This window comes from Balaenoptera physalus (assembly GCF_965194825.1).
Source record: "Balaenoptera physalus genome assembly, chromosome: X".
NCBI lineage: Eukaryota > Metazoa > Chordata > Mammalia > Artiodactyla > Balaenopteridae > Balaenoptera > Balaenoptera physalus.
Genome location: NC_138903.1, coordinates 98,302,184 through 98,321,719, shown reverse-complemented (window position 1 = coordinate 98,321,719; position 19,536 = coordinate 98,302,184). Strand labels below are relative to the sequence as shown.

At 40.9% G+C, this 19,536-nt stretch overlaps 1 protein-coding gene across 8 annotated transcripts in view; it reads right to left on the bottom strand.

Annotated features, from left to right (window-relative positions):
• PAK3 (p21 (RAC1) activated kinase 3) overlaps positions 1–19,536 on the bottom strand; it is a 275,327-nt gene that overhangs the window by 12,728 nt on the left and 243,063 nt on the right. For all 8 annotated transcript variants that reach the window (XM_082447612.1, XM_082447614.1, XM_082447616.1 and 5 more), the window contains 5 exons: positions 17,108–17,156; positions 16,682–16,794; positions 14,641–14,758; positions 13,121–13,220; positions 12,419–12,615 (listed from right to left, as the gene is read on the bottom strand). In XM_082447612.1, coding sequence (XP_082303738.1) covers positions 12,419–12,615; positions 13,121–13,220; positions 14,641–14,758; positions 16,682–16,794; positions 17,108–17,156 — 577 coding nt within the window. The remainder of the gene's footprint in view (positions 1–12,418; positions 12,616–13,120; positions 13,221–14,640; positions 14,759–16,681; positions 16,795–17,107; positions 17,157–19,536) is intronic.

Genomic DNA, 19,536 nt, shown 5'->3' with positions numbered 1-19,536 from the left:
ACAATCACAGCAAAAAGCGTTTTCCTAGCAAAGTCAAGTCTTAGCTGAAGAAAGATCAAGGAAAATCAGTCTAGGCACGAGTTGATCACAGTCTGGTTTTATCTGAGTTAGTTAGTGAAAACTCAAAGAAAATGGGCTGGCTGAGAAATTAGACTAGACTTATTTCACTTAGCATAATTCCCAGCAAATCAGAGAAAGACAGATACCATACGATATCACTTACATGTGGAATCTCAAAAATAAAACAAATGAATGTATATAACAAAACAGAAACAGACTCACAGACACAGAGAACATACTAGTGGCTACCAGTAGGGAGAGGGAAGGGGAAAGGGGCAAGATAGGGGTAGGGAGTTAAGAGGTACAAACTACTATGTATAAAATAAAAAAGCAACAAGGCTATATTGTACAGCACAGGGACTATAGCCAACCCTTTATAATAACTATAAATGGAGTATAAACGTTAAAAACTGTGAATCACTATGTTGTACAACTGAAACTTATATAATATCGTACATCAACTATACCTCAATAAAAAAAGAAATTAGACTAGAGATTTCCTTTACAGTTGGTTGCTCCTTGAGTAAGAAACCCAGATTCATACCTGACTTCTCCTCCTTCCTCAACTGGAAACCTTCCCCTCCCCCAACCTTCACTCTAATCAGTCTAGTAGCTTCTGTTCATGCAACCTTTAGAAATGTCATTCATACCCATGCACTTTCCTCTGTTCCCACTGTCTCTGCCAAAGGTTGGGCTTCCCTCAGACTGTTACGATAACCTCCCAATAGGTTTTTTCTTACTCAAGCCTTTTTATTCTTCAGTCCGTCTTCCTTAACAATCTATCTCATCTTTAATCTCATCATGGCATCCATTTTTCTGCTTTAACAATTTCTGCTGGCTCCCTATGGTCCACAGATGTGGTTTTCAAACTGGACTCTCCAAAATTCCCCTCAAGAGCAGCTAAGTGGGAAAAGAGGTGGGAGAGGGAGATGGATGTAGGGATTCTAGGACCCTGCACCCACCCATATGTGTTTCAATCAGAGAAATACTTCTTTTTTCTTTATTTATGCATGCTTCCAAGCAAGGTTTAATTTGAACCAAGGGATCACTATAGTTGTTTGAAAACACAGGACGTAGTAAAGATTCCTTTGCATGGCATACGTAGTAAAGATTCCTTTGCATGGCATACGTAGTAAAGATTCCTTTGCATGGCATGGAAGGTCCTCCATGATTTGGTCCCACCTCCCTTTCTAGTCCTCATCTGTTCTCTTCTCACCCTAGAGCCCTGCTTCTCCCAACTCCACATACGTACACACATTGGCCAAAACTCACATACTATTCATGCCAATTAGTTCATCATTCCCATAGTAAGAAATGCTCTTTTATATCTGCCTGAAATGCTGCTCCCTTAACTGCCTAGTAAACTTCTACTTGCCTTGTAATTTCTATTTCAAATGGCACCTCCTTTTTAAAGTCTTTTCCATCACTCCCAGATGGATATGGTGAATAACCACCTTGATTTTCTGGGGACTGTCCTGGGTTTTACTACTGAAGGTCCTATGTCCCTCAGTGCCAAGCAAACTGGGATGGTGGTCACCGTGCAGATAGAGTTAGTCCTTCCCTCCTTTGAGCTACTACAGCCCTTTGTTTATATGTCTGTTTTCACATTGTAGGGTGAATACTTGTTACTTGTTCACTGGTCTGTCTTCCTAGACTGTGAAGGTAGGAACTGTGTCACAATCATCTCTGGATTTTATGGCAACTGGCTCAAAATAGGTGCTCAATAAATGTTTTTGTTGCTAAATGAAATGAGAGCCAAAATGTATAAATAAATCTAATTGAGCTGGGAATATGACAGACTTTACAAAGTATTAAAGCTCAGAACCTAAAGTGAACTAGTAAACATATAAGAAGATATACAGAGAATGACAAAAACACCCTTTCTGAGTTGAACAGGCTGGGCATGTGGGGACTTCTGACTACCCAACTCCTCAGTGTGGGAGAAGGAAGAAAGCTCCATGAGCAATGTAGGTAAGGGGATGACATCAAAGAGAGGGAAAGCTGGAGAAAAAGGTCCACAACATGGTAATCTGCTGTGGGCAAACCCAGAGAGGAAGCGGAGACAATAAGTTCTCTCTGGAACTTGAAACACAGCAACTTAGTCTTCTCTGACTGATCGTGAACAGAGAAGGAGCTCTTGATTTTTCTTCAGCTACATCATTAAACAAGGTCTGTTTAATTCTTAAGGTGAGGCAACATAGGCCCCGTGACCTTATTTATAATGTTAGACAGACAACCTTTGGCCAGAAAATGGTGCCTTTCTTCTTTGTGATACACACATTACCTAGAAGTTTCTGGTGTTCCGGAATTTTTAATAACTCTATATCACTTGGCAATAACACACAAACTTTGCAGTTTTCTGCGGACCCTGATGTGCAACTAAATTTACCTTAGTACTCAGAGAAAACGACTTTACCCAGTTGGAGGAATAATTCAATTTACCTTATTGGCAATTTCCTCAGTTAAAAAAGATCAAAGTGGTCATCTTAGAAGTTACCACATTTCTCCAAAGAAGTCCCAAAACAATCCATATGTACCCAATAAATTTTCATTAAGGCAGTTTTGCAACTGGACTAACCATTTAATTAAAAAGCTTCAGTCTGTGACTTCAGCTCATTTTAACAGTTTATAAAGTTTAGGTTAAGACGTTAGAAGACAAACCAGGAGACTTAAACGGAAATGTGTTAGTAACCCTGAGAGGTCCCGGCACTGTTATAAAGACTCCCTTTACAAAGAGGAGAGGGTGTGGTGTGAACATTTCTTTCTAAGTTGAATATTTGGGACTCAAAACACATTTTCCCATGGAAATCGTGTTATACATGGTGAACAGGCTCTCAGCCTGGCCCATAAAAGTCTATTTAACAAATAATGTTGGGGCTTCCCTTGTGGCACAGTGGTTAAGCACCCGCCTGCCAGTGCAGGGGACACAGGTTCGAGCCCTGGTCTGGGAAGATCCCACATGCCGTGGATAAGGCCGTGCGCCATGGCTACTGAGTCTGCGCTCTAGAGCCCGCAAGCCACAACTACTGAGCCTGCGAGCCACAACTACTGAAGCCCACGCGCCTAGAGCCTGTGCTCTGCAACAAGAGAAGCCACGGCAGTGAGAAGCCCGTGCACCACAAGGAAGAGTAGCCCCCGCTCACTGCAACTAGAGAAAGCCTGCGCGCAGCCAAAAATAAAAATAAATAAAATAAATAAATTAAAAAACAAACAATGTAACTATAAGACAAAGGGCTATTCACCTATATCTTAATATCTGTTTAAATACTGTTTTCATGGGAAATATTATTAGCTAGCATTTATTGAATGATTACTATTAGCTCACTTGATTCATACAATAACCCCCCCGAGTTATACTTGATTATGATCCGCAATTGACAAATGAAGAAACTGAGGGAGGTAGGGTTAATGTAATAATTTGCCCAACATCACACAACTAGCAATGAGGGAGTCAATATCTGAATCCAATGACTGTGAGCCCAGAGTCCACGCTCCTGACCACTGCACGGCATCACCTCCCAGTGTTCCCAGCCTCTGAGCTAGTAATTCTCGTAAGCAGAGGCAGACGAGGTCTCTTCAAGAGATGAGGCACACTGAGCATGCGCAATTCTATCTCTCCCTCTACCAGAGGAAATGGACCCCCTGGAGGTCAACTGTTTTCCCACTTACTTCGAAATGGGGAACAAAAGGCAGGTGCCCAGTTAGGCTTCATATTGCATTCACCAGTGTCTGTATATATGTTGGGAGTTTATAAGCAGTGTGTCCTCTGGTTGTTGCCTGTAACCTACTGCTGTCCTGGTTCCTTTCTCATTTTGGAATTTTCAACTACCTTTGAGTGTTTTACGGGAGAGATTTGGCAATGAGTGACTTGACACCTTAGGACTTAGTTTACTCGTGACCTGGGATTTCAGAGGTTAAAGGCCAGAGTGTATTACTGCCTCTGATGTGTTTATGGATTTCATGAAAAACCCTGACATTTCTTTCTAAGAAGAGAGTAAATGGGGCCAAATCTACAAAAAATGAAATTGCTATATTATAACTACCATTGTATTCCCTATTTTGACTTATTCAACCCAACGGTTCAGTGTGTCTTGCATAGTAGCTCTCATCTGTCACCAAATTCTGCACGGGGATAGGGGGCTCTGCTGCTGTTGTTGAGCCTATTACAGATCTATTCCCTTATAGCTTGATGGTAAAGGTAATTAGGTACCACTGACTGATTAGGTCTTGGCTTAGCTTTAGACTGCTCCTTTCAAGCATAAAAAACTGGCCACTGTGCTTCCGTGGTGGTGCAGTGGTTAAGAATCTGCTTGCCAATGCAGGGGACATGGGTTCGAGCCCTGGCCCGGGAAGATCCCACATGCTGCGGAGCAACTAAGCCTGTGCGCCACAACTAGTGAGCCCATGTGCTACAACTACTGAAGCCCATGAGCCTAGAGCCTGTGTTCTGCAGCAAGAGAAGCCACGACAATGAGAAGCCCGCGCACCGCAATGAAGAGCAGCCCCTGCTGGCTGCAGCTAGAGAAAGCCCGCACACAGCAACACAGACCCAACACAGCCAAAAAAACAAAAAAACAAACAAATAAATAAATAAATTTATTTTTAAAAAACCAAAAAAAAACCTGGCCACTGCCAGAAAGTAAAGGCCAGATGAGTCTGATAATGTACATGCTCATTCTAATCTCTCAGGATTAATAGTGCTTGTGAGGAACGTGGAGCAGGCTACGTGTGCTCAGGAAGCCACCCTGGGCAGCCCAAGCAACACCCAAGGTTGAGAACCACAGGGGGTTTGGAAGTGGGGGAGGGGTGGGCATAGAGATGGAAAAGCAGGAAAGCAAAATGGAGCAGGAGGTAGAGGGGAAAATAAGCTGGAAGAAGCAGAGGGAGCAGGAAAATACAGGACGAGGACTGGGGCCAAAGTACCATGGGGAGAGAAGGTGGTCAGTGGAGTGAAGAGGAAGAGAAATGAAGATAAAGGCTCAACAAATCAGGAAGGTCAAGGGGACCCGATCCTAGGATCCATTCTGCTACTGCCCCATTTCTCCGGTCCTTCTCACATAAAACTTCTCAAAACATCACCTATATTAGGTATGTTGACTTCCTCACCTCCCATTTTCTCTTCAACCCACACCTAGGTTCTAGTTCCAAGATACCGTTTACCGTAATATGTTTGTTCGTATCTCACTTCAGAATATTGGAGCAGGAAGGGACTAAGTCCCTGATTCTCTGGAGCTTTTCCAAATTACCATATTAGGATCAAAATCCAGCTGGAGTGTGATATGATCTGTGAAACATACATTACTGCTCACATAAATTGGTTTCAACTTCTGTTTTATATGCAGTTCATCAGCTGAACAGTTCTGTATACCATAACATGCTATTCTTCCCGATACACCCCAGAGTGTAGATCATGGGTCCCTGCAACAGCTTTATCACTCTTGTGCTCTTCCCTGGCTTCTCCCCAAGATTCCTGTCAGAGCGGGCTTGCCCAGTCCCACATGCAGCATGCTTTGCATCATGATCAAGTGTCTTTCTTGGTAGGGAAAGGCGGATTTTTCCACTCTATGGAATACAGACTTAGTCACGAGATGATGACAGAGATGTATCCAAGCAGCTTTCTGAAGGTCACAACTCTGGAAGCACTCCTACAGACAACGCATACTCAAACCCTGGCCCTTCTGGCACTCAGGGAAGGCTGTAGCCTATCTACAGCCTAAGAATACAGAATCAGAGTAAGAGACCCAGGAGTTTCCCCTTTTATTTAACTAAATTTCATGTGGAAGCCCGATACAGAAAACAAGTTAAAGAGGAACTATTCTGGTGGACTCAAGAGCCACATGACCTCCCCCCTGGGCCCCAAGGACCTCCATGGAATTCTAGGAGTCCATGGAATTCGTAGAGTCCATTGGTAACCAATAATCTTGTCGAATTCCATTTGTCTGAAACGATAAGGAAATGGAGGCCCAGCAAGAAGTAATCTATACAAGGTCAGGGGACTCCTGACTGGCAGACCTGGGAACAGAATTCACTCTTTGACTCACAAGATGCATACCATTGGTTGAGACACTAGATAGTTCCTTGTCTGGTCCCGTCACATTCACTGGCCACACAGAGATGAAAAGTGCTGATGGATTTTGCCATCTCAGCAGTGGGGCAACGCTTTAAAAAAGAAGGAAGGGGACTTCCCTGGTGGCGCAGTGGTTAAGAATCTGCCTGCCAATGCAGGGGACACGGGTTCAAGGCCTGGTCCGGGAAGATCCTACATGCCATGGAGCAACTAAGCCCGTGCGCCACAACTACTGAGCCTGCGCTCTAGAGCCCGTGAGCCACAACTACTGAGCCCGTGTGCTACAACTACTGAAGCCCACACGCCTAGAGCCTGTGCTCGGCAACAAGAGAAGCCACCGCAGTGAGAAGCCCACACACCGCAGTGAAGAGTAGCCTGTGGAACATGTCATTTTAAATATATTGTAAAGAGTCAGTTTTAATAAAAAGTTTAATATGAAGAAGAGTAGCCTCCGTTCGCTGCAACTAGAGAAGGCTTGAGCTCAGCAACGAAGACCCAACGCAGCCAAAAAATAAATAATGAAAGAAATTTATAAAAAAAGAAAAAAACAAAAAAGAAGGAAGGAGGAAGGAGGAAAGGAAAGAAAAGAAAAGAAAAAGAAAGGAAGGAAGGAAGAACGAGTGAGGAAGGGAGGTTGAGAGGGACGAAGGAAGGAAGGGAGGAAGGGAGGGGGGAAGGAGGGAGGGAGGAAGAAAGCTACAGCAAAAAGGTCAGCCTGTTTTTGGTGATACTGTTAGAACGTTGGCTCTTGCAGCTACAGAGCTAAGATTGCCTTAATCAAGTTAACTTTCTCTGCTGAGAGGCTTATACAAGACACCTCAGAGTATCCTTTTATCAGAATGCAAAGGGTCTTCTAAAATGATGTTGCAACCAGGTTGGAAAAGGTATATTTCAAAATGATGACAAAGGTCAGAAATTATCTTAATTATCAAGCTAACCCTAATTTTCTTGGTGAAGTCATTTTTCATTGGCAAAAACACAGATTTAAAAAGCCATAGGATAAACATGTGAGTGGGCATTTCAGGGGCCAAATGTCCATCATCACACTCTGTGATTTGTCCATGTAGAATGAACATTGACTTCAACGGACTTAACTACTTTGTTATAGGTCTGGTACCTATTAGGGCAATGGGCATATGCATCCTTGGCTTATTCCCAAGCCTTGCTTTAAGGACACTGAGGAATGATAAGATAATAAACAGTAGGATAAGGGAATATCAGTCATGGCCAACAGCAGGTGTCTGGTCACCACATTTGTCATCTTTCTTTGCCTCCTCTTCGCCTGGTCAGAGTCTCAGATTTTCATTTGCTGTGGAATCAATTTCTCCTTTGGCTGTCTTCTGGGTCATAACTCACCAGTGTGAACTGTCTGCTTCTGAAGTACAATCTAAATGAGACTTGCAGCTTTCCTATGGCTAGGTCCCATTTTCCTATGCTAAATTCCTGACAACCAATGATTCTTAAGAGCTGTCTATCTTTTGACAGGCAATATTTTTTCTGATTAAAAAGAAACCCTGTCACTGTTCTATAATTATTTTAGTTGCAGTTATCCCAACTCACCCCTCCTTTTAGGCATAGGTTTGCCCTCAAAGTAGGAGAAGTGTCAACAAACCATCAATAAACCTTGCTGTTCCATAGTGGCTTACGGAAAAAGAAGGGAATGCTCCCAGCTCTTCCTGAAATACATTCAAAACAATATTGACTGAGTGCTAGCAAAGTATGCTTGCTTCTCTGGCGCTCAGGAAGTTTATGTCTGACTTTAATTCCAAATGAGCACGCGCCATCAAACCCAGACATTCCAATCCACAACACAGGTTCCAGCACTTTGGCCCTTAGCTGCTGCTTTTTAGTTGCTAGAGATTCTCTTCTTCTGCTTAACTCTCTTCTCTAGACATACAAGCTAACCAGAATTTCCCCGGTTCTATAATAAAAAAGAAGAAGAAACTAACATGTGTGTAGTGCTTCAAGTGTGGGGGTAGGGGGAGGAGGGAGCCTCTTAATGTAGACAACAGGTCTGAATTTACACTTCTGCCCTCCCTTCTCTCTGGCCATACAGTTTATGCACTCCTAATCATGAGTAGCCAGACTGATGGCTTTATGATCACCAATATGTGTTATATACACAACAGCTAGCACATTGTAATGATGGACTCCATCTGCAGGAGAAGCAAAGTTGAAAAAGAAAATGAGCATATTATAGAGGTATATACTGAACTAATGTCATTTCTTTTTTGACAGCGTTGCTGGAATGGTAAATCAAAGAATGCCAGGGTGTGTCAGCATTTCAACAAAGTGACTCATGATATTTTTTTTAGATGAAAAGGAGAAATGTGGGCAGAATGATAGCATGCTCTTTTCTGGTTGAACAACCATGCTCAAAGAGGGCTGATGAAGAACTGGTTTCAATATAGACAGGGTTCTACAAAGGGCTTGCCACAGAGCTTTGTATTTGCTCTAGGCCTTGGTGTGGGAACTTGACGTCATTTGTTCTTGAGGCTCCACAGATGATTCCAGTGTCCAACCAAGGAGGAGAACCACTAGTACAGGATAGGTGGTTCACATACTCTCCTAAATACTATTTTTAGCCTTCAGATAATCTCTTCCTGATACCGATAACTGTCTTCCAAAGATCCGGTGTTTGATACGGTTTCACAGATGCTTAAAGCAAGGGTAGAAAGAGAACACTGAAAGTTCATCTCAACTAGGATAAAGGTCTGGAAAATTACACAGAAAAAGGGCTTCATCCACAGGGTCCAGGAGGGACCTCAAGTGGATGTCACTGAGACGTTTCACAAACACCAAAATCCCTCAAAACCCATTGACAAGAACAGCCCCATTATGTGGAATGCCAAGTTAAGAAAGAGGCACTCTCTTAGTGCTGAGCAATAAAAACAACAACAACAAACCAAAGATTTGTTTTATGGAAATGATTGTGCCTCCTTATTTAGAATCAGGTCATTATAATCACAGGTTTATAAAAAGATAACTTCAAATTAACACAAAGGTTGGGGAGATGAGCAGTGTACTAATGTTTGATTTGCATATCCACAGGGGAAGTTCGATTTTAACTCCAGTCACTTTGGCAAACAAAAAGAACAAGGCACTTGATTATTGGAGGCTTCACTAAAAATGTCCGTGGGTCACAGAACAAGGCATCCAAGGCCCATTACGTTGAGTGCAAAGACTTCAGTGAGGAACTTGTCTCCTCTCTGTCTCTGGAAGGGTACCAACCTCATAACATCGGCACAGTTAATAACTCTCTGACCTTTAAAAGGCATTTTATGAGCAAATTAGGTCAATTAGTACAGAGCAATTTACATTAAAAAAAATCCCAACCGCTTTATAACTGGGGGGAGGGGGGGAGTTGCTAATTCCTTGCATCAGTGGTATGTTAACAGGCAATATTTCAAGAGGGTTTGCTCAGTTCCAACGGACGCCAACAAAGACACAAAAAAAGCCACAGTGAAATGCAAACAGCCTTCGAATGTACAGCCCCAGATTTTACCTTTAACCTCTGCTGCTCAGTGTTACCTGTTCATGGTCATTTATACTAAACTGTGGAGGACCCTCCACTCCTCGAAGGGATGTGTGTATAGTCAGTGTGGAAGGGAAGTTCTTGGGGGCAAGTGGGGAATCCAGTCTCCCTTCATGAATGGGTAAAAAGTATTCTAAGGATCCTTTCTCACTTTTCTTTTGATATATAAATCCCTTCCCCCATTCTCCTTACAGTGAGCTACACACTGTGCTAGGTGTTTACATGCATTATTTCATTTAGTTTTCACACTAACTCTGTAGGAGAGATATTGTCCCCATTTTACACACAGGAAACAGGCTTATAAAGGTTTTGAATGACTTGCTGAAGGTCACAGAGCTGGCAGGTGGTGGAGCCGAGACCCACCCAGTTTTGCTTGACTCCGTGGGCCAAACGCTTCTCATATCAACATGCTAGCCTTCACTCTACCACTCTGTCTCCCTTCCACTTCCTTCCTTTTTTCCTCCTCAAAGCCTAAAGAGGTGGATGAGTGGTGGTCTTGAAAGGATTTTAAAGAAAGAAGGGCTAAGCCAGTTCTCTTTTATACCTCTCCCAAAGTTCTGCGATTTTCTATTTCCCCACACATGGCCTGGTCACCAGGATCCAAGAAAACACAGGCTTCCAACAGGGTCATGGTATATCTTTTTCTGTCCAATCTCTCCAGGGTTTCAGTGACTACATTTTTCAAATTCCAAATAAGGGCATATAGCCGGGAACATTGGCTTTTATTTACGAGAACATGAGGACAACATATCTAAAATCAAAACTTAAAAGGTCCTTGTGGCGCCTGGCAGACAGATAGAGGGCCGGCACCATACGGACTTGGTGACTGAGTCATTGGAGGTTGATCACACATGGAGAGTAAATCCTTGTCAGTGGAATTCAACCGGGTGGTCTTTCTGACGAATCTTTGTGTTATAGCCTTAATGTAGGCTTCCTGAACCTGGTGTCTTGTTAATCTACAAGTACTTATTTAGATACAAGGCTGTGGATCCTAAGAGATAAACTGTTAATTATTAGCTCTAATCCTAGGCTAGAAGATGCCCATAAAGATTAAAACTTGTTTCCTTTTTTCTAACGATTAACAGCCTAGCTGAAGAGCGATCAACTGTAATTGGGGAACGAAGAAGGTAATAAATGCATTACTGAGACCAGTTGCTTTACAGAGCCATTGATTTAATCCTTAAATTTTGCAGGTTGTAAATTACTCATTAGAAGGCAGAAAGCAAAATAGCCATAATCCGTTTAGTGCCTCCAAACTCCGAAGACTTAGAGGAGGAAATCCATGGAAACAAGAGACCTGATGTGTTCTTTCACTGCTACTTCTTAATGGGCAAAGGTGGTTAAACAATAAGGACAAGCCCACGTAATTATCCTGATGCGCTGGTCCATAGGTCAGGGGTGGGCTTGATTCAATTCATGGAGGGCTGACCCACAAACGTTGGGAAAATGCCCCTTCTTTTTCCACTCAGTCACATCGCACCTCCAGATTGTTTCATGAGACCAGAGCAGTAGCCCATAGCATTCATTAGGGCATTCACTCCTATCTGTTATTTTCTAATCAGTGCCGGGATTAGGACAAGAGGCCAAGTACCAGAGAGAAATTAGGAGGGGGCAAGGAGGAGGCCGTCCCCCTCTCCATACACGGGGATCGCAGCTCCCAATTACAAAATGTTCAACTGCAAAATAACTAGATAATTAGCTTGTAGGTTTCTTTACATGTACAGAAAGCCACATATATTTGGCTTGAATATGGATCTTATAAGCTTAACGTGTAAACACTTAACCATTTACTAATGGTTTTTGTATACTAAGGGTAAAATTCAATTTCAGACTCTTAGTGGTAATGAAGCAAACAGTATGCAAGATGCCTTTGGCACTGGCATTCTGCATGGGTTTTGAGATCAGAATTTGAATCAGTGCGTATTTCCTTTTCTCAATAGTGTGATGCCCTTTATATATTGGGTATATATATAACACAGCTTCTGGCTCACCTTTAGGCTTTATTCAACAAAACAGCTACTGGCTTACTTCTGTACTGAGCAAGCATTTCTTTCATGCTCCTTTGCCTTTCTCTGAATAAAGATGGTGGTGGTAGACTCCAAAACGGAGCTTTTCTCTTCGTAGAAGTAACCAGACCACGTAAGAATCAAACCTCTGATTCTGCAGTAGCAAACTGAGTTACCCAACACAAACGATTTCCATTCATTTTCTACTTGACAGTCTAATAAAGTTTGTGATTTCACCAGGCTGGTGCTGTGTCTATCTTGTGTTCCATTCACTACCCACCATGCTGCTGTTGCTTAATAAATCATTACTGATAATGAAACAAAATCTAATTAAAAAAATTATAGCTGTTCTGGCAATGTGTTTATTTACTTTGTTAAAGTAATTATAAAGTAAGTGTTTCCTAGATAGATCATTTAACCATGGCATGTGATAAAAATACTGTTTTCTTCCCACATCTTGCTTTAACAAAAAAAGCTACATTTTTTTTTAACAGCAGAAAGCTATACTAAAGAATTTTAAAGACCCCTGGCATTAGAAATAGTGATATCGAAGCATTTGAAAAAACTGTTGAGACATCTTAAGACAAACAGGAAATAACTCATAGTAATTTTGAAAATTATAGCTTGAAGCTTCTAGGTCACTTGTCCCATGAAAGACCCCATTCTGGTCACTTTTAGTGGAGACAAGAAATGACATTTGGGTTTTTCCCTTTCTTGGGGATGAAGTACTTGAGTTTTCTTTCGACTTACCCTGAGTGGATTTTCATTAAGGTAAGGGGGTTCACCTTCTACCATTTCAATCGCCATAATCCCCAGAGACCAGATATCAACTTTTGGACCATAAGCTTTTCGAGTCACCACCTCAGGTGCCATCCAGTAGGGAGTTCCCACCATAGTGCTTCGTTTACTTTGCTCGGGGGTGATCTGGGCACAGAACCCAAAATCAGCTGCAGAGAAGAAAAGTCAGTTAAAATCAGCTCAAATTCTTTTTCTTTTACAAGAGGTCACTTTCAGATACGGCCATACTTTCCTTTAGTTAGACTCTGAGCTTCTACAACTGCCTGGCTCATATCCTTTTGTTACCTGACCTCTCAGCTGGTCCAGATTTTAAACGGGTCTGAAATAACCGACTGATGTGATGTCATTTTTACTAGACCTCAATCTGGTTCCCTCCCCACACTGTTCCCTCTAACTTATAGAACCTTTTAGTTTTCTAATTAGGTATTTGTCATCCAGCAGATGGAAGCCATTAGAAATTCTGAACTATCGAACCCCCTAAATCTGGTCACGATCTACAGGAACACAACATTAGAAAAATTCTTTACCTCAAACTGGGCTCTAAATGCCTTCAAACCCATCACTTTCAATAGCCCTTTTCTTCTCAAGATAGACAGTAAAAGAGTAGAAATCCCCTGACACTCTCTCATATGCCATCTGAACCATAATACCTACTCAATTTAACAGAGCCATCCATCCCAAGGAGAATATTGTCACTCTTTATGTCTCTGTGGATCACTTGGTTTGAGTGCAAGAAATCCAAAGCTTGGAGGCACTATTGAATCAGGAAAAAAAAGTTCTAATTATATCACAAAAATTTGTTTAGATGTGCTTCATTTCTAGATAAATTTTGGGCAAGGGTATAATTTTATGTTGTTGGGTGAAATAAATTACTAAAGGTTTTCAAAGCCATTTTGAAATCATGTTACCATTTACATCAGTGATGCAACTTAGCGTTATACATGTGAAAGCTCCTGAATCAGATTTGGACATGAAGAGTGATGGTGTGATAAGTAGCACTAAATCGTTAATACAGCCAAATGAACCAATTACTATAATCATACTTTGACTTACTTATCTGGAGGATATGGATTCAGCTTGGTCTTTTACAGATACAGTAAGCATCTGCATCTGTGCTATGATTTCATTTAGTAGGTCTGGAGTGGAACCCTGGAATCTGCATTTAAAACAAGTGCCCCAAGCTATTTCTGATGGACCAACTGCCAGGTTTGGGAACCACTATCTAGGCTCTGAAGTAACTATAGGTACTTGTTTGGAAATGGCTTTGCATTGTAATACTAAAAGATGGAAACCACAGGCTAAAGGTTGAAGAATCCCCTGAATATTTTAAGTTTGATTAATTGCATGAATAGAAAATATATGTGTTTGGTGGATATGTGTGCATACTGGGAAGGAGGAAATTTAAGTGAACAATTTAAAATAAAAAAACAACGAAAGACTAGCTGGAAGTATTTGGTTTTGTTTTGCTATCATTGATTTTCAAGTTTCAGTGGGTCAGAGTTCCTCCTTGTGTCTATAGAAAACCTCAGCGAATAGGGTAGAGGGTAACACCCAAGATGAGACTCCAATGAGGAGTATTTGTGTTTTTTTTTATATTGAAAAAATTAATATAATAAAATATCCTTCGTTTAGCTTGAAACTAGGGATATGCCACTGTTGTTGGAAAAGAGGCAGACACAGACTCACTGGAGGGCTCCAAGGGAGGTGAAGATTGTACTATGAAAGCAACTACTTTCTGGACTGAGGGAGGACCTTGTTTAAACTGCCTTCTAGAAAATGATTGGATTATAATGTGGTCTATATTATACATGTACTACATTGCATGTGCAAGGCAAAATAACTGTCATGTAAAAATTCCCCCCAGTCAGAAAGAAGTTCCATGCCAACATTACTGTTTTCCATAGTCACCAAGACTCCAGCATGCAGGCTTAGATATGGCACCTCGTGAATGGCATAATAGAACTCAAAAAGATCCACAGCAAAGCAACTAAAATAAACAAAGGGGCTGGGGAGGGAGGGTTAGCATTTAAATTGGAGTTAGGATCTTCAACTGTTTTTTAGTACAAAAGATGTACTATTGCTCCTTTGATGTTACAAACATTCTGAATAATCAAAGATAAAAAACTGTCAATCCTGGTGTTCTCATCAGCCAGAGAAATGCTCTATTTTCTTACCTCTCTGCAGACGGCTGCTATCTGCCCTTCATCCATACAGGTCTCTGTGACCACATCAGTCAAAGAGCCACCAGCCAAGTATTCCATGACTACCCATAGTTCATCACCCACTAAGTAGCTACAAGGAGAGAAGAAAAAGACGTTGACTCAGGCCTAAGGAAGTGGAGACCCTTCTATATTTCCATTAAGAAGGCAATGTGCAGCTAGTCTCTGCATTCGGTCATATTACATAACAAGAGGAAAATATCAATAATGCGTATGAGACACTTCCTTAACGTTAGAAGAGAATATACATGGAAATCAAAGGATCATCAGATAAAAGTGCACCATGGAAGGAAGGAAAAGAGCAAGGAGGCCTCTGGTGACTGACTACTGTCAATCCTTCCATTGTAAAAAGCTAGTTTCAATGAACAGGATCAGTGAATAGCCCTTTTGGATAACTCAAGCCACAGTGTTGACTTCTTGGACTGAACTGCCCCATGGCATACAGTTTTTTGTTTGTTTTTTTTTTAACATCTTTATTGGAGTATAATTGCTTTACAATGGTGTGTTAGTTTCTGCTTTATAACAAAGTGAATCAATTATACATATACATATGTTCCCATATCTCTTCCCTCTTGCATCTCCCTCCCTCCCACCCTCCCTATCCCACCCCTCTAGGTGGTCACAAAGCACCGAGCTGATTTCCCTGTGTTATGCGGCATACAGTTTTACAGGATAATTTATTCAGATCTCAGCATTATTTTTGATTCTACTCAATTAATTACTGAAATCTTTTCAGGTAGTGGCTTAATCAAAGAGAATCAAAGAGACTCATGTTGGCAATGGATTTACTGGGCTGAGGTCTCAGTTCTGATAGAAGTCAGTTATGACATGCCCATTATCTTTAAGTAGTTATTGAGGGACACAGCCCAAGTGATCAAATATGGAGAGGCAGGTCACCAGAGCAATGTAGGCAAATTCAAACCCCTGGGATCATCTGAAGGCACTTTAGCAGTATGATCAGGTCTCTCTCTTCCCCTGCTCAGCAAGAGAGAGAAATTACAGTGAATGGAATGACCCCGACAATTCTACCCTGCCCCCAGCTTGACACCAGTATGAAGCAAGCCTTTCTATCGAGTGGTGCCCAAACTGCAGTGCCCGTAAGACTCACCTGGGAAGTTTGTTCAAAAGGAAATTTCTCATTAAAATTCTCATTTCATAAAAATGAAATACCTCATTAGTTATGGAGAGCAGCCTAGAAATCTGCATTTTTTAGAAATGCAGTTTTTACAAAATTACAAAAGTAGAGTGAAGTCACTCTGCTGCAGATGGTCCCTAAATGGCACTTTATGAAAGCCTGATTTCGACTATAAAACCTGACCCTCCTTCGTTTTGCCCCCCTTTTGCCTCCTTCTGTACCACTGGTCTACTTGGCACAAAACACAGAAAGCAAGATCTTAAACTCACTGAGGTTGTAGACCTGGTCTTGTTTCCTTTGTATCCCCCCAGCGTACACAGCACAGTGGTGCTAAACAAACACTTATTGAAACGGAATGAGACAGATGTTAAACCACAACTGAAGAGTTAGTGCTGCCTTTAAATGCCTATTAATAACCCACTGCTAATACCACTGATGAAAGAGACATTAATTACCCGGTCTAGGAAAAAGGTTTGAGATTAAAGTCTCAATTCCCTAGACCTCACTGTCAGTTCATCACAAAACACCCATTAAAGCAGGGCCACTGTAGTCTGCCTCCTTTACTTAGATAGCCAGAGACTGCACTGGCTCCAAACAAACACTTGATGAAATGTTTAAAACACCACAGCTCTCTCCTATATGCAATAGTCTATTTCCTGGCAATAGGGGGTCACGATCCTCAAAAGGAAATTACACAAACTGCTCATGTTTAGAAGCAAGACCATAAAATGTGTCTTCAAATGTTTAATGGGTGGACAAAGATAACTGGATGCTAAATGAATAGATCCTAAATAAAAATAATTGGCCAAGAAAATGATATCCCATAAAGAAAACAAGTACATGATGAGAGAAAACACTTACCTATCTAAATAATTAACAATATTGGGGTTCTTATTTTCCCTCATGACCAGAATTTCATTAATAATTAATTCCTTTTTGGGTTGCTGTTGAAGGTTCATCTGCTTTATGGCCACCTGAATAATGATTAAAATGCAAGAATGAATTGCCATCATCTGACTAAACACAAACATCCATATTTTTTGGCAACAGAGTCAGGCATACAAATTCTTTATTTTACTAAGCTCTTTCTCGATGCCACAAACCCATGCTCCTTTTCTTCGGTCAATCATGAATTTGTCATTCACTTCAGATACTTTGGACACCAGCGAAGTAAACATATGTCAACCCAGTGCTACCCAGTTTTTCAGGCACAGATGCCATCAAAGAGGAATTCTGATCAATATGAATAAAGGATAGTAGAAGTCAGAATTGAATGTTAACACTTACCTCTTGTCCTGTGGCAATGTCTAGCGCTGTATAAACAGTACCTGATGCCCTGTGAAGGTGAAAATGATCAAATGAATAAGCAATCAAAGTGTTATCAATATATTTTCTTTGGAATTATATGTAATCATTTTCAGGAGAGGGAAATCAGAAAACTCAAGAATAAGGATGAAGTACAAAAGCAACAACCATTTTGTACAGTAATTGCTCCCCAAACTATCATGATGTATCTCTTTTGGTGGGCCAGGAGCTCCAATCAGATTTTCTGTGTGCCACGGAACTAGGCAGTCATAAATTGAGCAAAATGGCCTTGTTCCTTTCAGGAAACTCCTGGAATATTTTGAACACTCCTTGGATGTTGCACAACCAACACTGCAGTCCTTGATTAAATACTTTAGGAAAGATTATATCATCTTTTGCTTATGCAACCGTAAATTAATCTTTGTTTTTAACATATGGACAGAGTGGCTTTTTTCATATATTTCTAATTCTTAAGAATATCTTCATCTAACAAATTAATCACTCCCAGTACAGGTACTTACTGCACTTACCTGTACTGGAGCTATACAAAGCAATACCAATGTGGCTTTATTGCTGAGCCATTTTTTTCTTTTTGTTAAATTTCGCAACAGCTTCTACGCTTAGGTTTCACTCCAGCCCACTATTGTCTTAAAATCTATCATTCCTTAAGTCTTAGTAGTACTCATCCTTCTATTCTAACTTCAATTATGGGGTTCCCTTGCTTTGAAAATAGAAATTGTCTAGTAAAGCTGAATTCCCAGTAACTTTCTGTGAAACACACATGCATTCTGAACCACCTCCCATGAAAAAGGAAAAGCCTAGTCAATTGCATTGAAACATTTGTGGTGAATAAAGGAATTAGGATAGAGATCAGTTCTATGATTCAGCAGGCATTGTAATGCTGCTACGTTAAGATCTAAACTTTCTGGTAATTGCTGTTTCTCCTTTGCTTTCTATTTATCTCCCTTGCTGTTTTGTTTTCTGAGTCCAGGAAGTCTTTCCTTATGTCACCCATTTCCTTGTTATTCTTCTTCCTTCTCCCTGGATCAGCCAAACTACTTCTCACAGGCCTAGGAAGTTTACATTACCTGCTCCTAGGGAATAAAATGGGTGGCGTAGTAGAAGGAATATTTGACTGCTAACAGAGATCAGAGTTCTAATGTTTGCCCTAATATCAACAAGCTATATGATCTTGAGGTAGTCACTTCCCCTTTCTGGGTTTCCGTCCCCTCACTTGGAATATAGTGATCACAGTAACAGTGAACGTGTATTGAGCATGTTGTGCGTGTCAGATACTACGCTAAGAACTTAATCTTACGCAATCCTTACCATGTTTCTGTAAGGCAAGTGCTTTTACCCCCATGTTACACACGAGGAGCCTGAGGCTCCAAGAGGTTAAGTAATCTGCCCAAGGTTGTATAGCTTAAAATCTAAGTCCATCTGACTCTCTGACCTATAAAATACAGGAAAGGGGCTACTTCATTTGTAAGGTTCTTTTATTCCACGGTCTAGAATCTAAGAACTCTACTGCCCTCCTCACACCCTCGGTGTGGGTATTTAAATATCTATTGGAATGAGAGTGAAAAATCACACTTAATTAACAGATGTTACCTAAATTTGGTAATTTCAGACACTCCTTAGGATTGAGGCTTATATTAAACAAATCAGTCTCAATTTTATGTTTGAGATTCTGGGTTCAGAGTACATAGTTGGTGCTCAAGAAGTATTTGTTCAACGAACAAACTAATACAAGTCTTTTCAAGCAAACATGTAATTGCAATAAAACCGTTCCTTTCTGTGAAGGAAACATTTCTTCTACTTAAATCTACGGATAAGCTATCAGACATTCCTGATTTCAGGGGCCAGTTTGTGATTTGTCCTTCTGAATTCAGAATTGCCTGGGTTCAAAGGAATAGATCACCTCAACCTGGTGTGTATTTCAGCTGCATAAGCCCTGAGCAACTACTTAAATCTACTTGCAGGATGATTCAAAAATGCCTTTACTTGGTTTATTCCTGTATCCATAGCCAACTTGCGCAATTCCTTCAGAGGCAAAAAAAGTGATGGCATCTGCAAAATGAGCACCTATCTCATTGGGCTACAGAGAATCGAATGGCACAATCTATACAAGCATTTAGCCTTGTGCCCAGATCAGAGCTGATACTTAATAGGGTGACTGCTATTTAAAAAAAAATTTTAATTTTATGTTGAAGTACAGTTGATTTACAATGTTCTGTGAGTTTCAGGCGTACAGCAAAGTGATTCAGTTATACATATACATGTATCTATTCTTCTTCAGATTCTTTCCCATATAGACTATTACAGAATATTGAGTAGAGTTCCCTGTGCTCTACAGTAGGTCCTTGTTGATTATCTATTTTATATACAGTAGTGTGTATATGTCAATCCCA